A 19,894-nucleotide genomic window follows, 5' to 3' on the forward strand; every position below is an offset into this window, starting at 1 on the left:
CACAACCACTCACCTTGGACTTTAGCAAAGAGACAGTAGAGTAGACTAAAGTTGCATGGAGAAACTGGGATTTGTGGCTCTGGTGAGAGAGCTGAAGGGACAGTTACCAGGATGCCTTTGCTGGGTGACTGACTTCCACCCTACAGACACAATCTTTCTTGGGTGGAGCATTCCCTTCCATATGGCATCTGCCTGGGGGGAAGAAAAAAACCCACTCTTTGGACACCCTGTAGTTCCACCCTGCAGAGCTTGTGCCCTGCTGAGGAGTCAGCTACCTAGGCTGGGGTATAGAGGTCTGGGCAGATTCAGGGGGTGTTGGTGACTGAGTTTGGTGGTTTTGGAGCAGGGGGGCTATTCCCAACAGTTTCCCTGGAACCTAACTGGTGCCTCCCTCTCATAGGAGATACGCTTGCCTCATCCTTCTGACTTTTGGCAGCCCTACCCTGCTGACATCAGGCTCCTGGTGTAATCTGGGACAGTCTGAATTGTATGGCTCTAGGACAGGGGCCATTTTTCCCTTGCATACCCAAACAATGCAGGGCCATGGTCACTGCCTTCTGAGCCTTCACACAGCCAAATCTTGGTCTGTTTGGGCCTCATAATCTCTGCTGGCCTCATCCTGATGACTCCCTGAGACCCCATTCCACCACAAAGGTCTGCAAGTACCCAGTGGGTGGCAGTTAGACTTATATACTCTCTATGTGACATTAGCTGAGTGGCCTCAGATCCAACCAAGACTGAACCTATTTTGATTTGGTGAACGCTACTCACCCCTGCCTGGTGACTCACTGAAAACCTACCTCATGAGTCCTTCCAGAGGCTCTTTCAGTGACTCATGCTAATAGGCAGCTAGAAGGCAGAAGCCAGTAGAGGTGGATCTTGGGGTACCTTGAGACTTTTGTTGACCTGGCCCTGGACCTGGTACTGATAGAAGCTGGCTGTGGTGTGCAATTTAGTCCATCCTGAGAACACCCAGGCTCAGCAGAGGCAGCCACAAACTGTGGGCTACTTTGTAGCTCCAAATAGGTTTTCCAGTGCCAGTCACAGGCAGTGTCTGATATTGGTCTGAACCAGAGTACCTCCAAAGAGGCCTCAGAAATAACGCTGAGTGGCCAGCTTTACACAACATCAGAGCAGGATACAGTTAGTTTCACAAACAGCACATCCAAAGGGAGATCTTAGCAGGCACCAAGCATGACTGAGGTGAATTCTGCTTTATATGGTTAGCACCTGCACAACAGATTGTACACTGAGGTATAGATTGATTCTCACAGTAGGCCAGGCTGAGGGTTTACCCAATGCACAAACAGGCCAATAGAAATCAAGATTCAATTACAAAAGGAGGGCCCACATAACCCACAGGAGGGATATTCCTAGGGTACCCAGGTCAGGTAATCAAGGAAACTGCCAGTAGGGTTCCACAGGATACCCACTGCATAAGGCCATTATACCAAGAGTAGGAGCCTTAGCAGATCTACTTTATACATAGAAACAAACACAGGGAGGCACCCAAATAAGGAGACAAAAAATACCCCTCAAATCAAAGAATAGGAGAAAACTCCAGAAAAAGAGCTAAATGAAATGGAGGCAGCAATTTACCTGATACAGAGTTTTTTTTAAATGGTTATGAGGATGCTTAAGGAACTTATTGAGAACTTCAACAAAGACAGAACCAGCATAAAGGACATAGGAACAATAAAAAATAAATATTCAGAAATGAATACAATATCTTAAATGAAAAATACATTAGAAGGAATAGATAATAGTTTGCTTGAAGCAAGGATTAAATCAATGATTTGGAAGACAAAGTAACAGAAAACACAACCAGAGCAGCAAAAATTAAAAAAAAATGAAATAGTTTAAGGGACCTTTGGGACAGTATGAAGCATAACAACAGCTGCATTATAGCAATACCAGGAGAGAGAGCAAGAAATAGAGAACTTATTTGAAGAAATAATGACCAAGAACTTCACTACCTGGTGAAAAAAAAAGTCATGCAAGTCCAGGGAGTGCAGAGGGTCTCAAAAAAGATGGACCCAAAGAGGCCCACACCAAGACACATCATAATTAAAATGGGAAAGGTTAAAGGAAAAGATAATCTTAAAAGCATTAAGAGAAAGACAGTTACCTACAAGGAAACTCCCATAATACTGACAGCTGTTTTCCTAACAGAAACATTTCAGGCCAGAAGGCAGTGGCATGAATATTCAAAATAATGAGAAGCAAGAACCTGCAACTGAGACTACTTTACCCTGCAAGCTATAATTTAAAATTGAAGAAGTAAAGAGCTTTCCAAATAAGAAAAAGCTAAAGGAATTCATTAGCACTAAACCAGTATTGTGAAAAATGTTAAACAGCCTTCTTGAAGAAGAACAAGGTGAAGGAGAAGAAGGAGAAGGAGAAAACAAGAACATAGTGAAAAGAGTAAAATGGCAATGGATACATACTGATCAATAATCACTTTAACTGTAAATGACTTAAATGCTCCAATCAAAAGACACTGGGTGGCAGAAAGGATAAGAAAACAAGACCCCTATATATGTTATATACAAGAGTCCTACCTTAGACTAAAACATACATACTAAAAGTAAAGAGATGGACAAAGATACTTCATGCAAATGGAAAAGAAAAAAATGCTGGTGTAGCAATACTTGTGACAACAAAATAGACTACATGTGAGGCTATAATAAGAGACAAAGAAGGACACTGCATAATGATAAAGGGAGCAATCCAAAAAGAGGATATAACCCTTGTAAACATCTATGCACCCAACATAGGAGCACCTAAATATATAGAGCAAGTCTTGATGGACATAAAAGAAGAGATTGACAATAATACAGTCATAGTAGGGGTTTAACACCCCATTAACATCAATGGGTAGATCTTCCAGGTAGAAAATCAATAGGAAAACAACAGCCTTAAATGACTAACTCAGGTGGATTTAATTAATATCTTCAGAGCAATTCACCCTAAAGCAGCAGAATATACATTCTTTTTAATTGCACTTGGAACATATTCTGGGATAGACCACATATTAGGCAACAAAACAAGGTTCAATAAATTTAAGAAGACTGAAATCTAATCAAGCATGTTCTCTGAACAGAATGGTATCAAACAGGACTTCTTCAATCACAAGAAAAAACTGAAAAACACAGAAAGACATGGAGACTAAAACGCATGTTTCTGAACAATGAATTGGTTAACACTGAGATCAAAAAAGAAATCAAAAGATGTTGTACTTTGCAACAAACAAAAATGAGACAAAACAACCCCAAATCTATGGGACATAGTGAAAGTAGTCCTTAGAGGGAAATTCATACATTAAGGATCTACCTCAAGAAACAAGAAAAATCTCAGATAAACAATCTAACTTTCCACCTAAAGGAACTAGAGAAAGACAGACAAACAAAACCTAAAGTGAGTAGAGGAAAGGAAATAATAAAGATCACTGCAGACATAAACAGTACCTAAAAAACAGTAGATCAATGAAACCAAGAGTTGGTTTTTTGAAAGGAAAAACTAGATTGACAAACCTTAACCAGACTTAAGAAAAAAAAAAGAAGACTAAAATAAGTAAAATCCAAATTGAAGGAGATGAGGTAAAAACCTACACCACAGAAATACAAAGGGTTGTAAGAATAATTATGAACAGATATATGCCAAGAAATTGGACAATCTGAACAAAATGGATACATTCCTAGAAACATACAATCTTAAAACTGAATCAGGAAGATTCAGAAAAAATCTGAATAGACAGACTCCAACTAATGGTATTGAAGCAGTAATCAAAATACTCCAAACACACAAAAGTCCTGAATCAGATGACTTCATAGTTGAATTTTACCAAACATTCAAATAACACCTATCAAACTACTAAAAAATTCAAGAGGAAGACAGCATCCCAAGGTTACTTCACAAGGCCAGCATTATCTTAATTCCAAAACCAGATAAAGATATTCCAATGAAAGAAATGATATGCCAATATCCCTGATGAACATAGATGCTAAAATCCTCAACAAAATATTAGCAAACTGAATCCAGCAATACATTAAAGAGATCATACACCATGATCAAAGGGGATATATTCCTGGGTTGCAAGGTTGTTACAATATTTGCAAATTGATAAGTGTGACACATCACATAAACAACATGAAGGGTAAATACCACATGATCATATCAATAGATGTATAAAAAGCATTTGATAAAATCTAGCACTGTTTTGTGATAAAAACTCTCAGCAAAGTGGGAATACAGGCAATATACCTCAACATAATAAAGGCCTTATATGACAAACCCATAGCCACCATCATACTCAATGGGCAAAAACTACAAGCATTTCCCTTGAGATTGGGAACAAGACAGGAATATCCTCTTTCACCACTCTTATTCAACATAGAACTAGCCACAGCAATTAGATAAGAAAAAGAAATAAAAGGCATCCATACTGGAAAGAAACAAGTAAAGCTGTTATTATTTGCAGATGACGTGATACTATATGTAGAGAATCCTAAAGATTCCACCAAAAAACTACTAGTACTCAAATAAATACAATAAAGGAGGAGGATATAAAATAAATATCCAGAAATCAATTGCATTTTTGTATGTCAATAATGAACAGTCAGAAAGAATTGAGAAAACAATCCTATTTAAAATGCTGTAAAAATACCTAAAATAAATGTAACCAAGGATGTAAAAGACCTGTAGTTGGAAAATTATAACACACCAAAGAAAGAAACTGAAGAAGCTACAAATAAGTGGAAGCATATACCATGTTCATGGATAGGAAGAATTAACATTTAAATGTCTATACTACCCAAAGTAATTTATGAATTCAGTTCAATTTTTATCATGATACCAAGGATATATTTTACAGAACTAGAAAAACATTCCAAAAATCTATATGGAACCACAAAATACCCTGAATAGCCATAGCCATCTTGAGAAAGAGGAACAAAGTTAGAGGAATCATACTACCTAATATCAAAGTATACTATAAGACATAGTATTCAAAACAGCATGGTATTGGCATAAAAACAGACATATAGATTTATGGAACAGAATAGAGATTTTAGCAAGAAACCCTCACATTTATGGTCAATTAGTATTAGACCAAGGGGGCAAGAACACACAATAGGGTAAAGACAGTCTACCCAATAAATGGTATTGGAAGAACTAGACATATACCTGCAAAAAATGAAACTAGACCACTTTCTTATGGCATACACAAGAATAAACTCAAAATGGATTAAAGACTTAAATGTTTGACTCAAAACCATAAAAATCCTAGAAGAAAACATAGGCAGTAAAATCTCAAGACATTTTTGTAGCAATGTTCTTTTATGATATATCTCCTTAGGCAAGGGGAACAAAAGGAAAAATAAACAAATGGGACTGCATCTAACTAAAAAGCTTTTGCACACCAAATACAACCATCAACAAAATGAATAGGGAACCCCTGTATGGGAGAACATTTTCACCAATGATACAGATGTATCATGATAAGAGGTTAATAATCCAAAATTTATAAAGAAGTAAATAACTCCACAAGCCCCCAAATACAATCCAATTAAAAAATGGTCCCTGGGCCCTGGATGGTGTAGCTTAGTGTACTGAGTGTGGGCTGCGAACCAAAGTGTCACAGGTTTGATTCCCAGTCAGGGTACATGCCTGGGTTGCAGGCCATGACCCCCAGCAACCTCACATTGATGTTTCTCTCACTCTCTCCCTCCCTCCCTCTCTCTCTCTCTCTCTCTCTGTCCCTTCCCTCTCTAAAAATAAATAAAATCTTAAAAAAAAAACAAAAAAAATTCTTAAAAAAAAGGGCACTGGGACCTGGATAGACACTTCTACAAAGAGGACATACAGGTGGCCCATAGATATATGAAAACAATGTTCACCATCACTAGCCATCAGAGAGATGCAAATTAAAACCACAATGAGGTATAACCTCACACATGTCAGAATGACTGTCATCAATAAATAAACAATAAGTTTTGGTGGGGATATGTAGAAAAGGGAAGTCTCGTGCATTCTTGGTTGGAATGCAGATTTGTGCAGCCACTAGGGAAAGCAGTATGGAGTTACCTCAGAAAATTAAAAATGGAACTGCCTTATGACCCAGGAATTCCACTTCTGGGCATATATTTGAAGAAACCCAAAACTAATTCAAAAGAATATATGCACCCCTGTGTTTATTGCAACATTATTTAAAATAGTTAGGATTTGGAAGCAAACCAAGTACCCATTAGTAGATGAGTGGATAAAAAAGCAGTGGTACATTTACACAATGAAATAATACATGGTTGTAAAAAAGAAGGAACTTAATGTGACAGCATGGATGGACCTGTAGAGTATTATATTAAGTGAAATAAGCCAGTCATAGAAGGACAAGTACTAAACGACTTCACTTATATGTGGAATTTAATGAACAAAATAAACTAACAAACAAAGTAAAAACAGACTCATAGTTACAGAGAACAGACTGACAACTGCCAGAAAGGAGGGGTTTGGTGGAGCTGGGTGAAAAAGATGAAGGTATTAAGCAAAGAAAAAAGAAAACTCAAAGACACGGGTAATAGTATGGTAAGTACTAGAGGGAAAGGGGGTTGGAGGGGATGTAGAAGAGGGTATAGGGGATAAATGGTTATGGAAGGAGACTTGACTTGGGGTGGTGAACACTCAATACAATGCACAGATGATGTATTATAGAATCATACAACTGAAACCTATATAATTTTATTAACCAATGTCACCCAATAAATTCAATTAATTTTATTAACTAATGTCACCCAATAAATTCAATAAATTTTTTAAAAGGACTAAAGGATGTAGTAAGAAATAAAAAATTAAAAAAATCAAGACTACTTCATTTAAGAATATTTAATTCGGTCATTATTGTTGATTTAAGCACATGCTTATTCAGCATGTATCCTTTATGCCTATAGGTTTTTTAAGTAACCTTGCTAGTGCCTTATTTTTCTAGACAGCTTTATCAAGATATGATTCACAAAGCATACACTTAAGCCATTTAAAATGTACAGTTATGTTGCTTTTTACTATGTTCACAAAGGCATTAATCACCATGACAATTATAGAATATTTTCCTCACTTCAAAAAGAAACCTCATTACCCCCAACTTTTTCTTACCCTCCATCCCTTGGTAACCACTACTCTACTTTTTGTCTCTTGGAATGGATTTCCTTATTGTGGACCCTTCACATAAATGAAATCATACAATCTCTGCTCCTTTGTGACTGGCTTCATTCACTTAGCATAGCGCTTTCAAGGTTTATCCATGTTGTAGCAAGGTTCATTACTTCATTTAGTTTTATTGCCTAATAATATTCCATAGTATAGGTATGCTACATTTTATTCATTCATTAATTGATATGTTCATATTGTTTTAACTTTTTGGCTATTATGAGTAATGCTGCTATGAACATTTGTGTAGACATATGTTTTCACTTCTTGAATATATACCTAGTAGTGAAATTGGTGGGTCATATGGTAACTCTATCTAAATATTTAAAGAACTGTTTTCCAAAGTGACTGGACCATTTTGCACTTCCATTAGCAATGGATGAGGGTTCCAGTTTCTCCACATCCTTGACAATCATTATTTTCTGTCTTTTTGATTATAGTCATACTGTTTGGTGTCAGGTGGTATCTCACTGTGGTTTTGATTTGCATTTCTGTGATAGCTAATGATGCTGAGCTTTTCTTGCACTTCCTGACCATTTCTATATCATATTTAGAAAAGTGAGTATTCATATACTTTGCAAATTTTTAATTGGGCCATTTGTCTTTTTAATTACAATGCATTATTTTAAAATAATTTCTTTAATAGGACAGATGGTCAAATGATCAGAAGTTATAAAGTATATACTTACTGAATGAAAGCATATGACACTTGGCACATTTTTTTTTTGGAGATGTTTATAGTGTCTGGTGGATTGTTGATCTCTCTCCTCTCTCTTTTCTTAGGAACCCATTTTGCAGCTCTTAAGTTTTTGCAGAATGCTGTAAACGGTTGTCACAGTTTTTCAAGAAATAGAGTTACAACTTCCTCCTCCCAATAGAAGTTTTATAGTTGTATTCAATGCCTAACATTGCAGAAGTGGAAAGGGCACATGATTCTGGAAATGGTGAGCACAAATCAGAGAGAAAGACTCCTGACGGGAAACTACAAGATGTTGTACAGTCTTTCTGCACACGTGCCTCAGGGGCACCCTTGGGTCCCAAAGGAGATGGTCATTATCCATGGAGCTGTCCAGTGACCCATACTCGGGAGAAAATTTATGCCATCTGTTCAGACTATGCCTTTCTCAACCAGGCAACCTCAATCTATAAAACTCCAAATCCATCCCACTCTTCTTGCCTCCCTGATAGTACCTCTCTATCTGCTGGAAATAATTCATCAAGGTACATTGGTATCCCTACTAGTACATCAGAGGACATCTACAATGAGGAAAATAGCTTGGAAAACTTATCCAATAGTCTGGGCAAGCTACCTCTTGCATGGGAAATTGATAAATCTGAATTTGATGGGGCAACCACAAATTTGAAACACAAATCAGGTAAGGAAGGAGCCATGAAGTTCACATTTGAAAATAATAAAACAATGTATCTTGTTTAAATTTGCCATTAAACGTGTTTTTCTTTTATAATACTGAATAGAGAACATTGCTATCATCTTTCTCATCATTACAGTTAAAAGATAAACTTGGATATGAGACATTTGGTTTATTAATGTGCTGTTATTGGAAACTTTTGACATTACCCTTACATTGTGAGAGTTTTGAAACATCTAGGATACTGTAGAGACACAGGTATTACAGATACATGGTGACTAAGTACATGGTGACTTAGAAATGGTTAATGAGGTGGCTAGAATAACATGCTACTATTTTATAATTATGCAGGGAGATGAATTCATATGTTCCAGTCAAATATCTAGTTTCCTTTTCTACCATGTAATATTGAGACTTTTTGGTTGTTACAGTTTTTTTGAGTACCCTACAAGGCTTCCAGGTATCACTGAGTGAGTTGTGTACTACCCAGTTTGGATGCTGTTCATCTAGGGATTTGACCTCGGGTTCAGTGCCTTCACAATTTCATTGTGGTAGTCCTCTGGCAGATACTCATGCTTTCACCTCTTTTTATTGAACTCACAGTAACACAGGAATTTTATGAGGTAGGTACTATTATTCCCTTTTCACAGATGAAGAAATTGAGGCATAGAGGGGATAAGTTGCCTGCCCAAATTTGCACAGCTAGCTAAGAAATAGTAAATTAGGATTTGTATTTTACTACTAGACTTCTATGATCATTTTACAAAATCACTATCTATACCCTTTCATTTGCAAAATCAACTTGTTTCATGGAATGTTCTGTAAATTTGTAATTTTCAGGATGTCAGGGGATTTTACTTTGTGTCTATATTTATGAGTGATTGGTCTATAATTTTTTTAATAATGTCTTTTCAGGTGTTGGAATTAGGGCTATGCAGGTCTCCTAAGATAAGTTGGAAAATGTATTCTCATGTGTTCTGAGGGGTATTAAAAATCTCTAACTTTGATTATGTTGTCTTAATTTCTATTCTGTCGAATTTTACTTTGTCCATTTATCTAAGTTTTGATGTTGGCATAAAGTTGTTTGTAATAGTCCCTGTATACTTTTAAAATATATATGGTCTTTTGTAATAAATTACTCTTTCATTCCTCAGCTGGTCATTTTTTTTTTCTTGCTGGGGCTTTATTGGTTTTGTTCATCTTTTGAGGTAACCAACTTTTAGCCTTGTTAATTTTCTCAGTTGTTTTCTATTTCATTGATTTCTACTCCCTTCCCCCCTTTTTCTTCCTTTGGGTTTACTTTGTTCTTCATTCTCTAACTTTTTGATTAAGACATTTCTATAATAAGTACTCAATGTTATAAATTGCTCTCTAAGTATGTTTTAGCTATAGTTCATTCATTTTGATATATTTTGTTATCATTTAATTTGAAGTACTATCTAATTTCCCTTGTGATTTCTTCTTTGATAATGCATTGTTTAGAAGTATGCTTTATAATTTCTAGGTATTTTGGAGGTTTTCTAAATATTGATATCGAATTTGGTTCCATTATGGACAGAGAACATAATTATCTGAGTCTTTTTAAAGTTAGTGACACTCCTTTTATGACCCAGTGTATGGTCTATGTTGGTGAATGTACCATGTACACTTGAAAAGAAGGTGACTTCTGTAGTTGTTGGGTATAATGTTCTACAAATACTTATGAAGTCAAAGTCTTTGAAAGTGTTGCTCACATGTCTGCCTCTACTTAATTTTTTGTCTTGTTCTACCAAATGCTGAAAATGGAGTGTTAAAAATCCTCAACTATGATTGTGGAATTGTCTTTTCTCCATTTAATTTTGTTTGCTTTTGTTGTCATGTAGTCTGAAGCTCTGTTATTAGGTACTCACACATTTATGACTTTTATTTCTCTTTGATGAATTGCCCTTTTATAATTAAGAAGTGTTCCTCATTATTTCTGGTAATATTTCTTGTTCTGAAAGCTACTTTGTTTGATATTTATATAGCTCAGTGATTTTCAAGTAGTGTGCTGCAAGAATTTTTAAAACATGTAATACCTGTTTAGTCAGAGGCACTGACTTCTTTTCACTTAGATTGTCAATATAAAAATGATAATAGCCAACATAACGATAGCCATCCGATGTGAATGAATCAAATTATACCTATTTTTTTGCCGGGTTGGCAAAAAATACAGTTTTTGTTATGCCATAGTTTAGTAATTAGTTTGTGTGTGCATGAGATTAAAAGGTTGAAAACTGCTGATAAAACTAATCTAGCTGTATTTTGACTAGTTTTTGCAGGGTACATTTTTTTCCATCCATTTATTTTCAAACTATGTCTTTTTGTATTTAAAGTATACCTCTTAAGGATAGCTAAGTATATTCAGTGAATTATTTCTGATATTGTTTATTTTAGTTCTAGAATTTATATTTTTAAATAGTGTCTGTTTCATATCTTGGATTTGCTATTTTTTCATTCACTATGAGAGGATTTTTATCTGTCTCATAAAGCATAATTACAATACCCACTTTGAAATCCTTACCTGCCAATTTTAAAATCTGAGTTATGTCACAATTGGGCTTTTTTTTTCTTGAGAACATGTCACTTTTTTTTTTTCAGTTTTCTCACATGTTCAGTACTTTTTTTTTTATTATTTCCTAAATATTGGGAATGTTATTTTATGGTGACTTGGGATCCTGGTATATTCCTCCAGAGTGTTTTTAAAATTAATTAATTAATTTAGCATCAGTTAATTTGGTTGGGCCCAACCAACTCCATCTGTTGAGGACATCTCAAAGCTCAGCTCAATTCTTTTAGCCTTAGCTGTGCTGTTTGGGATCTGCTTACGATTTGGGCCAAATTTATATGCAGAATTTAGGCTTCCCCTTATCTGGCTGTCTTTTTTTTCTGGTGTCCTCCCACCTCATTTTTCAGTGATTGTGATTGTTCAGAATTCTGTCCTGTGGTTCTTTAAGTCAAAAGATGGTGGGCATTGTATTTTCATTCACAGTCCTTGTACCTTTCTTAAAGGCCAGTGTGGCAAATAGAGGTATATATACAATAAGTATGTATATTTGGTATTGGGGCTCTATGTGTGTGTTGTGGGCAGGATCACTTATGGAAACAGGAATATGGCAATGACAAGGGGCAATGGGCAGAGGTTACTAGATTGATGAGATGGGGGAGACAGAGTCTTTAGGCATCACTCTTTTATGTTCCACTCTCAAACTTAGCTTCTACTTTGAGAGAGCTTTCTTCCTCAAATTGAATGGAGTTTTGTTGTAGGACCAGTTCTCAGTGTGAGATGTTATGAAGGATGTTCATTTGGAACATATATCCTTATTTATCCCCAGGGGCTCACGGGAGTAAGCTCAAAACAGAGAATAGAGAGCAGGCTTAGGTATGCATTAGAGGAAAGTGTGTGGGTACAGACCCACTTTGGGCTGCTCAGAGCATTATTATTGTGCTTTATCAGCCTCTAAAATTTTGAGTGGCTGGAAAAACTATTTAGGGAATTAAGGCATTATTGGGCAATGAAGACATCTCAAGAAATGGTGGGAAGTAGGTTTTCCATTTTCTTGAGCTGTAAATATATTTATTATTAAAAGAAATTTGTGATAGAGATTTTTTTCTCATTTTTTCAAGCTCATGTTTATCAGTAGTTGTTTAGCTCTGTGAAAAATTTTGTGTTCTCTGAACACTTAGAAAGAATAATTGGAAGGAAGGGGGTTGGTAATTTGTTTCTGGATATGATAGTGTTTGCTATTATGACATTTTAGAAAAATTAGAGAAATTTCCTGTATAACAATAGTTTCTGAGTTCCAGCTGGTTTTGGGTACCAAATGATTTCATTGTATAGCTACTTAAATGATAAAATGGATCCTTTTCCATGTTTATTTTCTGGCCATATATCTATGTAATTTATGTTTCATAATTAACGAATAACTAAAAAATTAGCTTTTATGTAATTTTATAACAGATTTGATTATTTTTTAAAATATGTGTCACATTATTGAAATATTTGAGCATAGCTATCTGAAATGTTAAGTGTATTTTAGTGAAATGAGAGTTGAATGTTATTCATATTTTAATTTATGTAATTTTTGGACTGAGTTATCTATTAGCATGGCTCAGAAATTAAAAGCATAAAAGTTAAACACTATAAAGTCTAACTCGCCATTTTTGTCTTCCTTTTGTCCATCTAGCTCTCAATTCCCCTTCCCCAATAGATAACCACTATTTTTTGTCTTATGTGCCTTTGGAGAGAGAAAGAGGGAGACAGATAGAGAATGAGGTAGAGAGTGAAGTGAGAGAGGGAGGGAGGGAGAGATAAAGAGAAAGAAGGGAATAGAGAACATACACACATAGTGAAAAGAAACTTTTTTCCATATCTAGTTCCTAGTGCTAAAGTCTCATTTTAATAATGCACATATATGCATAATTTGTAATCCATTTTGTGGTATTGGTAGGCCTAGAAGTATTTTTAAATATCACATCATTGTATTATTGGATCTATTGTTTTTACTTTTTGACAGAGTTCCATTCATGTGGTTTTATTGTTTTATAGAAAGGATTCATTTTCTGGAAAGTGGTTAGTTTATTATTTTACTGTTGGTAATTTGATTTTCTAAATTAAAGGTTTTGTGATTCTTTTACTAGCTAAGTGACTAGTTTAGGAATTGGAATATACAAATTTGATAGGAAATAACATTACTGGTTGTTTAATTTTGTTTTTTCTCTCTTTAAGGTAGGAGAGGATTTTTTTATTTATCCTCACCTGAGGACATTTTTTTTAGAGAGAGAGAGAGAGAGAGAGGCATCCATTGGTTGCCTTTTCGCATGCATCCCTACTGGGTATGGAACCCACAACCTGGGTATGTGTCCTGACCCAGAATCAAACTCATGACTTTTCAGTCTATAGAATGATGCTTCAACCAACTGAGCCATACAGGCCAGGGTGATGGGACAGTATTTTTGAACATACATATTTCTTCAATATGTTTGTAGATATCATTTTTAGGACTAGTGGCAGTTACTTTTTAATTTTGTCCCGTAATTAATTTCATTGTCCTGGCAATTCACTTCATCTTAAACATTTTGCTTATTTTATACTCCTATATTCTAGGCGATGTAAAGAAACAAATTTCCAAGAAAAAAACTTCAGATAAAAAAGGAAGACATCAAAGGGAGTGGCCTCAGTATTCTCCTCTTGAAGATATTAAGCAGCGGAAAGTATTAGACCTCAGACGATGGTAATCTCTAAATTTTTTTTTTCTTCTTTAACTACAATACCATTGCTATACTTAATTCCTGGGTTAAATTTAGATTTCCCAGATTGTTCTGAAAATGTTTTCATGGGATCCAACTATGAACCACACATACTTTTTGTTTGCTTGTTGCAGTCCATGTGTCTTTCTTAATCTAGAGAGACATATCCACCTCACTCCCCCCCATTTTAATTCTAGGAAATTGACTTATTGAAGAGACTTGGCCGGATATCTTTTAAAAAAGATTTATTTATTTTTAGAGAGAAGGGAAGGGAGAGAAAAAGAGAGGGAGAGAAATATTGATGTAAGAGAGAAACATCAATCAATTGCCTCTTGTCCACACCCCAACCTGGGACCAAAGTTGCAGCCCAGGCATATGGCCTGACTGGAAATCCATCTGGGGTGGCCATTTGCTTTGTGGGAGGATGCCCAACCAACTAACCCACACTGGTCAGGGCTTGGCCAGCTATCTTGTAGAATGCCTTCTCTTCTGGATTTGTTTGATTTTTTTCCTATTAGTTGTATAAATTATTATTTTTTAAAAATATTTTATTTATTATTTATTTTTAGAGAGAGAGGAAGGGAGAGAGAAAGAGAGGGAGAGAAACATCAATGTGTGGTTGCCTCTCACATGGCCCCCACTAGGGGACTTGGCCCGCAACCCAGGCATGTACCCTGACTGGGAATCGAATGGGCAACCCTTTGGTTTGCAGCCCACACTCAATCCACTGAGCTACACCAGCCAGGGCTAGTTGTATAAGTTATTTATATGACCTCAGTATTTCCTGAAAACTGGAAGTTAGATATAAAGACTTGATTAGGTTCTGGTTTGGTCATTTTAGACAAGAACACTGCCTAAGTGATCCTGTGTGCTTCATGTTGTATCACAATTGGAGGAGCATAGTATTTGGTCATCCAGCATCAGAGATACTAAGACTGATTACTGGATTTAGGAGGCGACAGCCTTAGCCCACATTGTCAAGTTATTTTTTTCCCTCTGCAACCATCAAGTTATCGGTGGGGTAACAATGGCATTAGGCTAGTATCCTGTTCCTATCAACTTTTCACCTACTGGTTTGAGCCAAATCTATTGGTGATCCTTGCCTGAATCCTTGTTGTGAAGTAGTGGTATCTCAATATTCTATTATTTTTAAAAATTTACTGTCATTCTTCTAACAAGAAGAGCTTTCCTTTATCGACTAAGTCTATTTGGTTACTTTAAAATACAGTTTCTGTTCCAAAAAAAGAAAGTTTAATTCATGATAGCTGTAAAATTGTTGATTTCTGATTCGAAATTTTTAAAAGTCTTTTGTGTGAGATTTTAGAAATACTAGATTTTTTCACTTATTTAATAAGTATTGGGCCCTTAACTATGGCCTGAGAATAGAGAAATATATAAAACATGGTCTTTGTTTTCTTAAGGTTCAAAATCTAGTTGAGAGAGGGGACTAAGCAGAAAATGTAAAATATTTCGGCAGGCAATTTGTCAGATGATGAGTATGAATAAAGAAACAACATGAGAGGAAGTAATGAACACCAAAAGGCTTCACTGAAAAGCTGGGTATAAGGAGAGGAAATCTGAGGGGATGGAGGTCTTTCAATGGATGGTAAGAAAGTGTCTGGCACATTGGTAATGAAGGGTAAGCCAGGTTATCTGGAGTGAGGCTCAGAGAAGCTGAGAAAATTGCCCAACATCACAAAGAAAGTAAGGACATCATATATTGAAACCGAAGATAGCCAGACTCCAAAGTCTGTTATTTCTTTTCTCTTTTTTTTTATCTTCACTTGAGGACATTTTTCATTGCTTTTTAAAAAGAGAGGAAGGGAGAGAGGAAGAGAAAGAGAGAAACATCTACACAACAGAGAAGCATCTATTGGTTGCCATCTCTATGCACCTGAGGTATCATATACACTGAGGTATCATATACACTGAAACTGGGGATCTAGCCTCAACCTTTTGGCTATGGGACAATGCTCTAACCAACTGAGCCATACTGGCCAGGGTCAAAGTCCATGTTCTTTCTTTATAATATCTTTTATGATCTATTTCTTTGATATTAGGTGAATGATTTAGATTTTGGGGGTACAAAGATAAGTCATTGATGATTTCTTAACAAAAGGATATTTACAAAGGTAAAGTAGAAGTAGTTAGTATGACAAGTATACTAGAGAAGAAACACAAGAATTGAAAACATCTATGTTTCTTTCTTTGGAGCAAAGCTTTGCCCATTTTTGCTTCTAATCCCTTAAACTTAACGTTTGTCTTAACAACAAATATGAATAATTATATTTTAATGGTATATAACATGTGAGACCATAAAGGCTTGGGTTAGAAAGGATAGATGGGAGAAATAACCTGAGGGGAAAAATTACCAGGATGACCACCTTATTTCCCATTAAGAATATTACACAGGATAGGGTTGGAGGGGAAGGACCCTCAGAAAATAGAAGAATGTCAGTAAAAGTTTTAAGTTGGCCATGAAAAAGACCAGTAAACAAGTTTGGATTGATGAAGAAATAAAAATGTTAAGGAAGCCTAAGGTTGATCCCAAGGTTTTATGAAGGATTGTATAAAATAAAAGAGGGAGATTTAAATATGGTAGAATAAGGTCTTTTTACTTTATTCCTTCCCTCAAATCCATAAAATCAATAACTAGATGAAAAACGGAAAACTCTGTCCTTGTTGAAACAAAGAAATAACAGAGTCCCCAAACCATAGGCTCAAACCTTATTTATCAAATTCTTTGGCCCTGGCTGGCGTAGCTCAGTGGGATTGAGTGCAAGCTGCGAACCAAAGTGTCGCAGGTTCGATTCCCAGCCAGGGTATATGCTTGGGTTGCAGGCCATAACCCCCAGCAACCGCACATTGATGTTTCTCTGTTTCTCTCTCTCTCTCTCTCTCTCCCTCTCTCTCTCTCTCTCTCTCTCTCCCCCTCCCTTCTCTCTCTAAAAGTGAATAAATAAAAAAAAATCTTAAAAAAATTCTTTGTATAAACTGATGGCCTCAAACAATACAGGTTTCCCTAAGTTCATGTGAGAGTCCTGAAACTATCCAGTGACTCTTTGGTTAGATCTAGGGGTATGAGAAGTTGAAACTGTGCTGAAGCTTTGTGGAATCAAGGTCAACACTATAGAAGTGCAGGGAGGATTGCAGAAGGAGACAGCATGCGTATTGCCACTTGATTATCTTACTCTCCAACTTCTAGCTGAAGACACTGCTCTAGAGAATTGCTAGGGTGGTGGTGATTGTAAGAGTTGAACACAGGCCACATACTTCCTGATTTCAAAACTTATCATGAAGTTATAATAATTAAAACAGTGTGGTGCTGGAGATAAGATAGACATATAGAATATGGACTCTATTCAATGGAATAGAATAGAGAGTCCAGAAATAAACCCTCATATAAATGAGAAAAAAAAAAAAACTTTGGCAAGGGGACCAGGACCACAGAATAAAGGGAGGACAGTCTCTTCAGAAAATGGTGCTGGAAAGAGTAGATATCCACATGCAAAAGAATGAAGTTGGACCCTTACTTCATATCATACACAAAAATTAACTCAATATTGATTAAAGACATAAATATAAGACCTTAAACCATAATACTCCTAGAAGAAAACAAAGCTTTATGATTTGGATTTGTCAGTGATTTCTGGGATATGACACCAAAACCACATATAACAAAAGCAAAAATAGACAAAAGGGACTACTTAAAACTTAAACAAAAACTTCTGTGCAACAAGGAAACAGTCAACAAAGTGAAAAGGCAACATACAGAATGGGAGAAGATATTTGTAGATTATACATCTGATAAGGATTTAATATCTAGAATATACAGAGAACTTTTGGAATTGAAGTTGCAAATAATCACATATGCAACTCAACTAGGAATTTGTGCTGGAATTTTAGTAGTCGGTGTCTAAATTTATATACCATGATTTTTTTCATTGGCTTGGATAACATCCACTTTATCTAGTAGTCAGTCATACTTAGCCATCTTTATTAAAATAAATGATTTATCATTGTTATGCATTTATATGCATTTAATAAATATAAACATTTTAAGTGAATAAAGATTTTTTATTGGTTAAATGATCAAAATTTTAATTATTTTAACACTTTCAGTTGCCATCTGTGTTATATTTTTATATGACTATTTTGTATTTATTCAAGTGAAAAAAAGTCTTATTTTTGCAGGTACTGCATAAGCCGACCACAATATAAGACTTCTTGTGGAATCACCTCATTAATTTCTTGTTGGAATTTCTTATATAGCACAATGGGAGCTGGAAAGTGAGTATGTTACTTTTTAACAAATTGATTTTAGAGAGGGAAATGGAGACATCAATTTGTTTTCTACCCATTTATGCATTCACTGGTTTAGTCTTGTATGTTCCCTGACTGGGTGTTGAACCCTCAACCTTGGCATATGGGACAGTGTTCTAATCAAGTGAGCTACCTGACTAGGGCAAGTATATTAATTTATCGGTATCTCTAAACTCTAAGGTATTTGGTGTTGCTCTTTCCATAATAGAAGGTGTTCTTTTTTTAAAGATTTTATTTATGTTTTTTTTTTAGAGATAGTGGGAGGGAGATAGAAAGAGAGGGAGAGAAACAATGATGTGTGAGAGACACATCAATAGGTTGCCTCTCGGCCGGCAACCCAGGCGTGTGCTCTGACTGGGAATCAAACTGGCGACCTTTTGGTTCGCAGGTTGGCACTCAGTCTACTGAGCCACACCAGCCAGGGCATGGAAGGTTTTTAAAGATTTATTTTAAATTGAGAAAAAACAGCTACATTTTGTTTTAAGTCTATTAGCTACAAATATATGCACCAATTATTTTTGATAAAATAAAAATAAAAAAATTACTGAAATTATTTGCAAATCAGACAGACATATTAATATTGAAACAGGTTATATTTGCATATGGTTGGAATTATAAAATGAAAGGCAACGTTTCTCTTTGTAGTCTTCCACCTATTACCCAGGAAGAAGCATTACATATTTTGGGCTTTCAACCACCATTTGAAGATATTAGATTTGGCCCTTTCACTGGAAATACAACACTTATGAGGTATGAAGCCTTCACATAGAGACAATACCTTATTTCTAGTTTTGCTAAATAATAATGCTGTAGATGTGTGTTGATGGTAAACCATGTATCCAGCTGCCAGACCCCAACATTTAGTAAATATGCCAAACTTGGGTTCTGCTTGAATTTCTCTAGAATTGCAATAGTGCCATCTTTGCTATGGAACTGTTGCTATGAGCAAATCTTTTTATTTTCAGATGGTTTAGACAAATAAATGACCATTTCCATGTGAAAGGATGCTCGTATGTCCTATATAAACCTCATGGGAAGAATAAAACAGCTGGAGAAACTGGTAGGTAAACATGTAGAAGATTTATACACGCTACGGTAGGGGTTTTAGTGGGTAGAGGGATCAAGTAAAAAGGTAAAAGGACTCATGGACATGGGCAACAGTGTGGTGATTGTTGGGGGACAGGGTATAAGGGAACTAAATGGCAATGGAAAAAAATAAGTTAAAAAAAGATTTATACACATGTACATGCATATGCACATATATACTTTAGACCAGGGGTGTCAAACTCATTTTCACTGGGGGCCACATCAGCCTTGTGGTTGCCTTCAAAGGGCTGAGATAATTTTAGGACAGTATAAATATAACTACTCCTTAACTGTTAAGGAATTGAAATTACAGATGTGGCCCCCAGTGAAAATGAGTTTGACACCCCTGCTTTAGACCATCTCAAAGATCAGTTGTTTTGATTATGTAAATGCTAATCACAATCTGTTACTTTTATATCTCTTTATCCGAGGGAAAATCATAATACTAATCTATAAAGCACTTTTCAATATACAGTTTAATATTTTTAGTTCTCTTCATCTTTGCATGTAGAGTTTTTAGGCTTTTAAGGCATGTCATAAACACTACTTTTATTCATTTTTTGTATTATTTGGCTCCATAGGGTGTATGAGCATGTATGCTGGTTAAACTCTTTCAGAAAGCAGCATGGAATTTGCACGTCCTTTTC

General features: G+C 35.7%; 1 protein-coding gene across 3 annotated transcripts in view; it reads left to right on the plus strand.

Annotated features, from left to right (window-relative positions):
* Positions 1-19,894, plus strand: part of LOC114508592 (basic immunoglobulin-like variable motif-containing protein) — an 81,650-nt gene that overhangs the window by 4,984 nt on the left and 56,772 nt on the right. Inside the window, exons 1-6 of one of the 3 annotated variants that reach the window (XM_028526571.2) lie at positions 6,879-7,758; positions 7,984-8,576; positions 13,696-13,822; positions 18,033-18,128; positions 18,807-18,911; positions 19,127-19,221. In XM_028526571.2, coding sequence (XP_028382372.1) covers positions 8,099-8,576; positions 13,696-13,822; positions 18,033-18,128; positions 18,807-18,911; positions 19,127-19,221 — 901 coding nt within the window. In that variant the 5' untranslated portion in view covers positions 6,879-7,758; positions 7,984-8,098. Of the gene's footprint in view, positions 1-6,878; positions 7,759-7,983; positions 8,577-13,695; positions 13,823-18,032; positions 18,129-18,806; positions 18,912-19,126; positions 19,222-19,894 lie in introns of those variants that run through there. The other 2 variants (XM_036011440.1, XM_036011439.1) reach the window with 2 other exon arrangements.

The sequence above is a fragment of the Phyllostomus discolor genome, chromosome 11 (genome assembly GCF_004126475.2).
Source record: "Phyllostomus discolor isolate MPI-MPIP mPhyDis1 chromosome 11, mPhyDis1.pri.v3, whole genome shotgun sequence".
NCBI classification, from domain to species: domain Eukaryota; kingdom Metazoa; phylum Chordata; class Mammalia; order Chiroptera; family Phyllostomidae; genus Phyllostomus; species Phyllostomus discolor.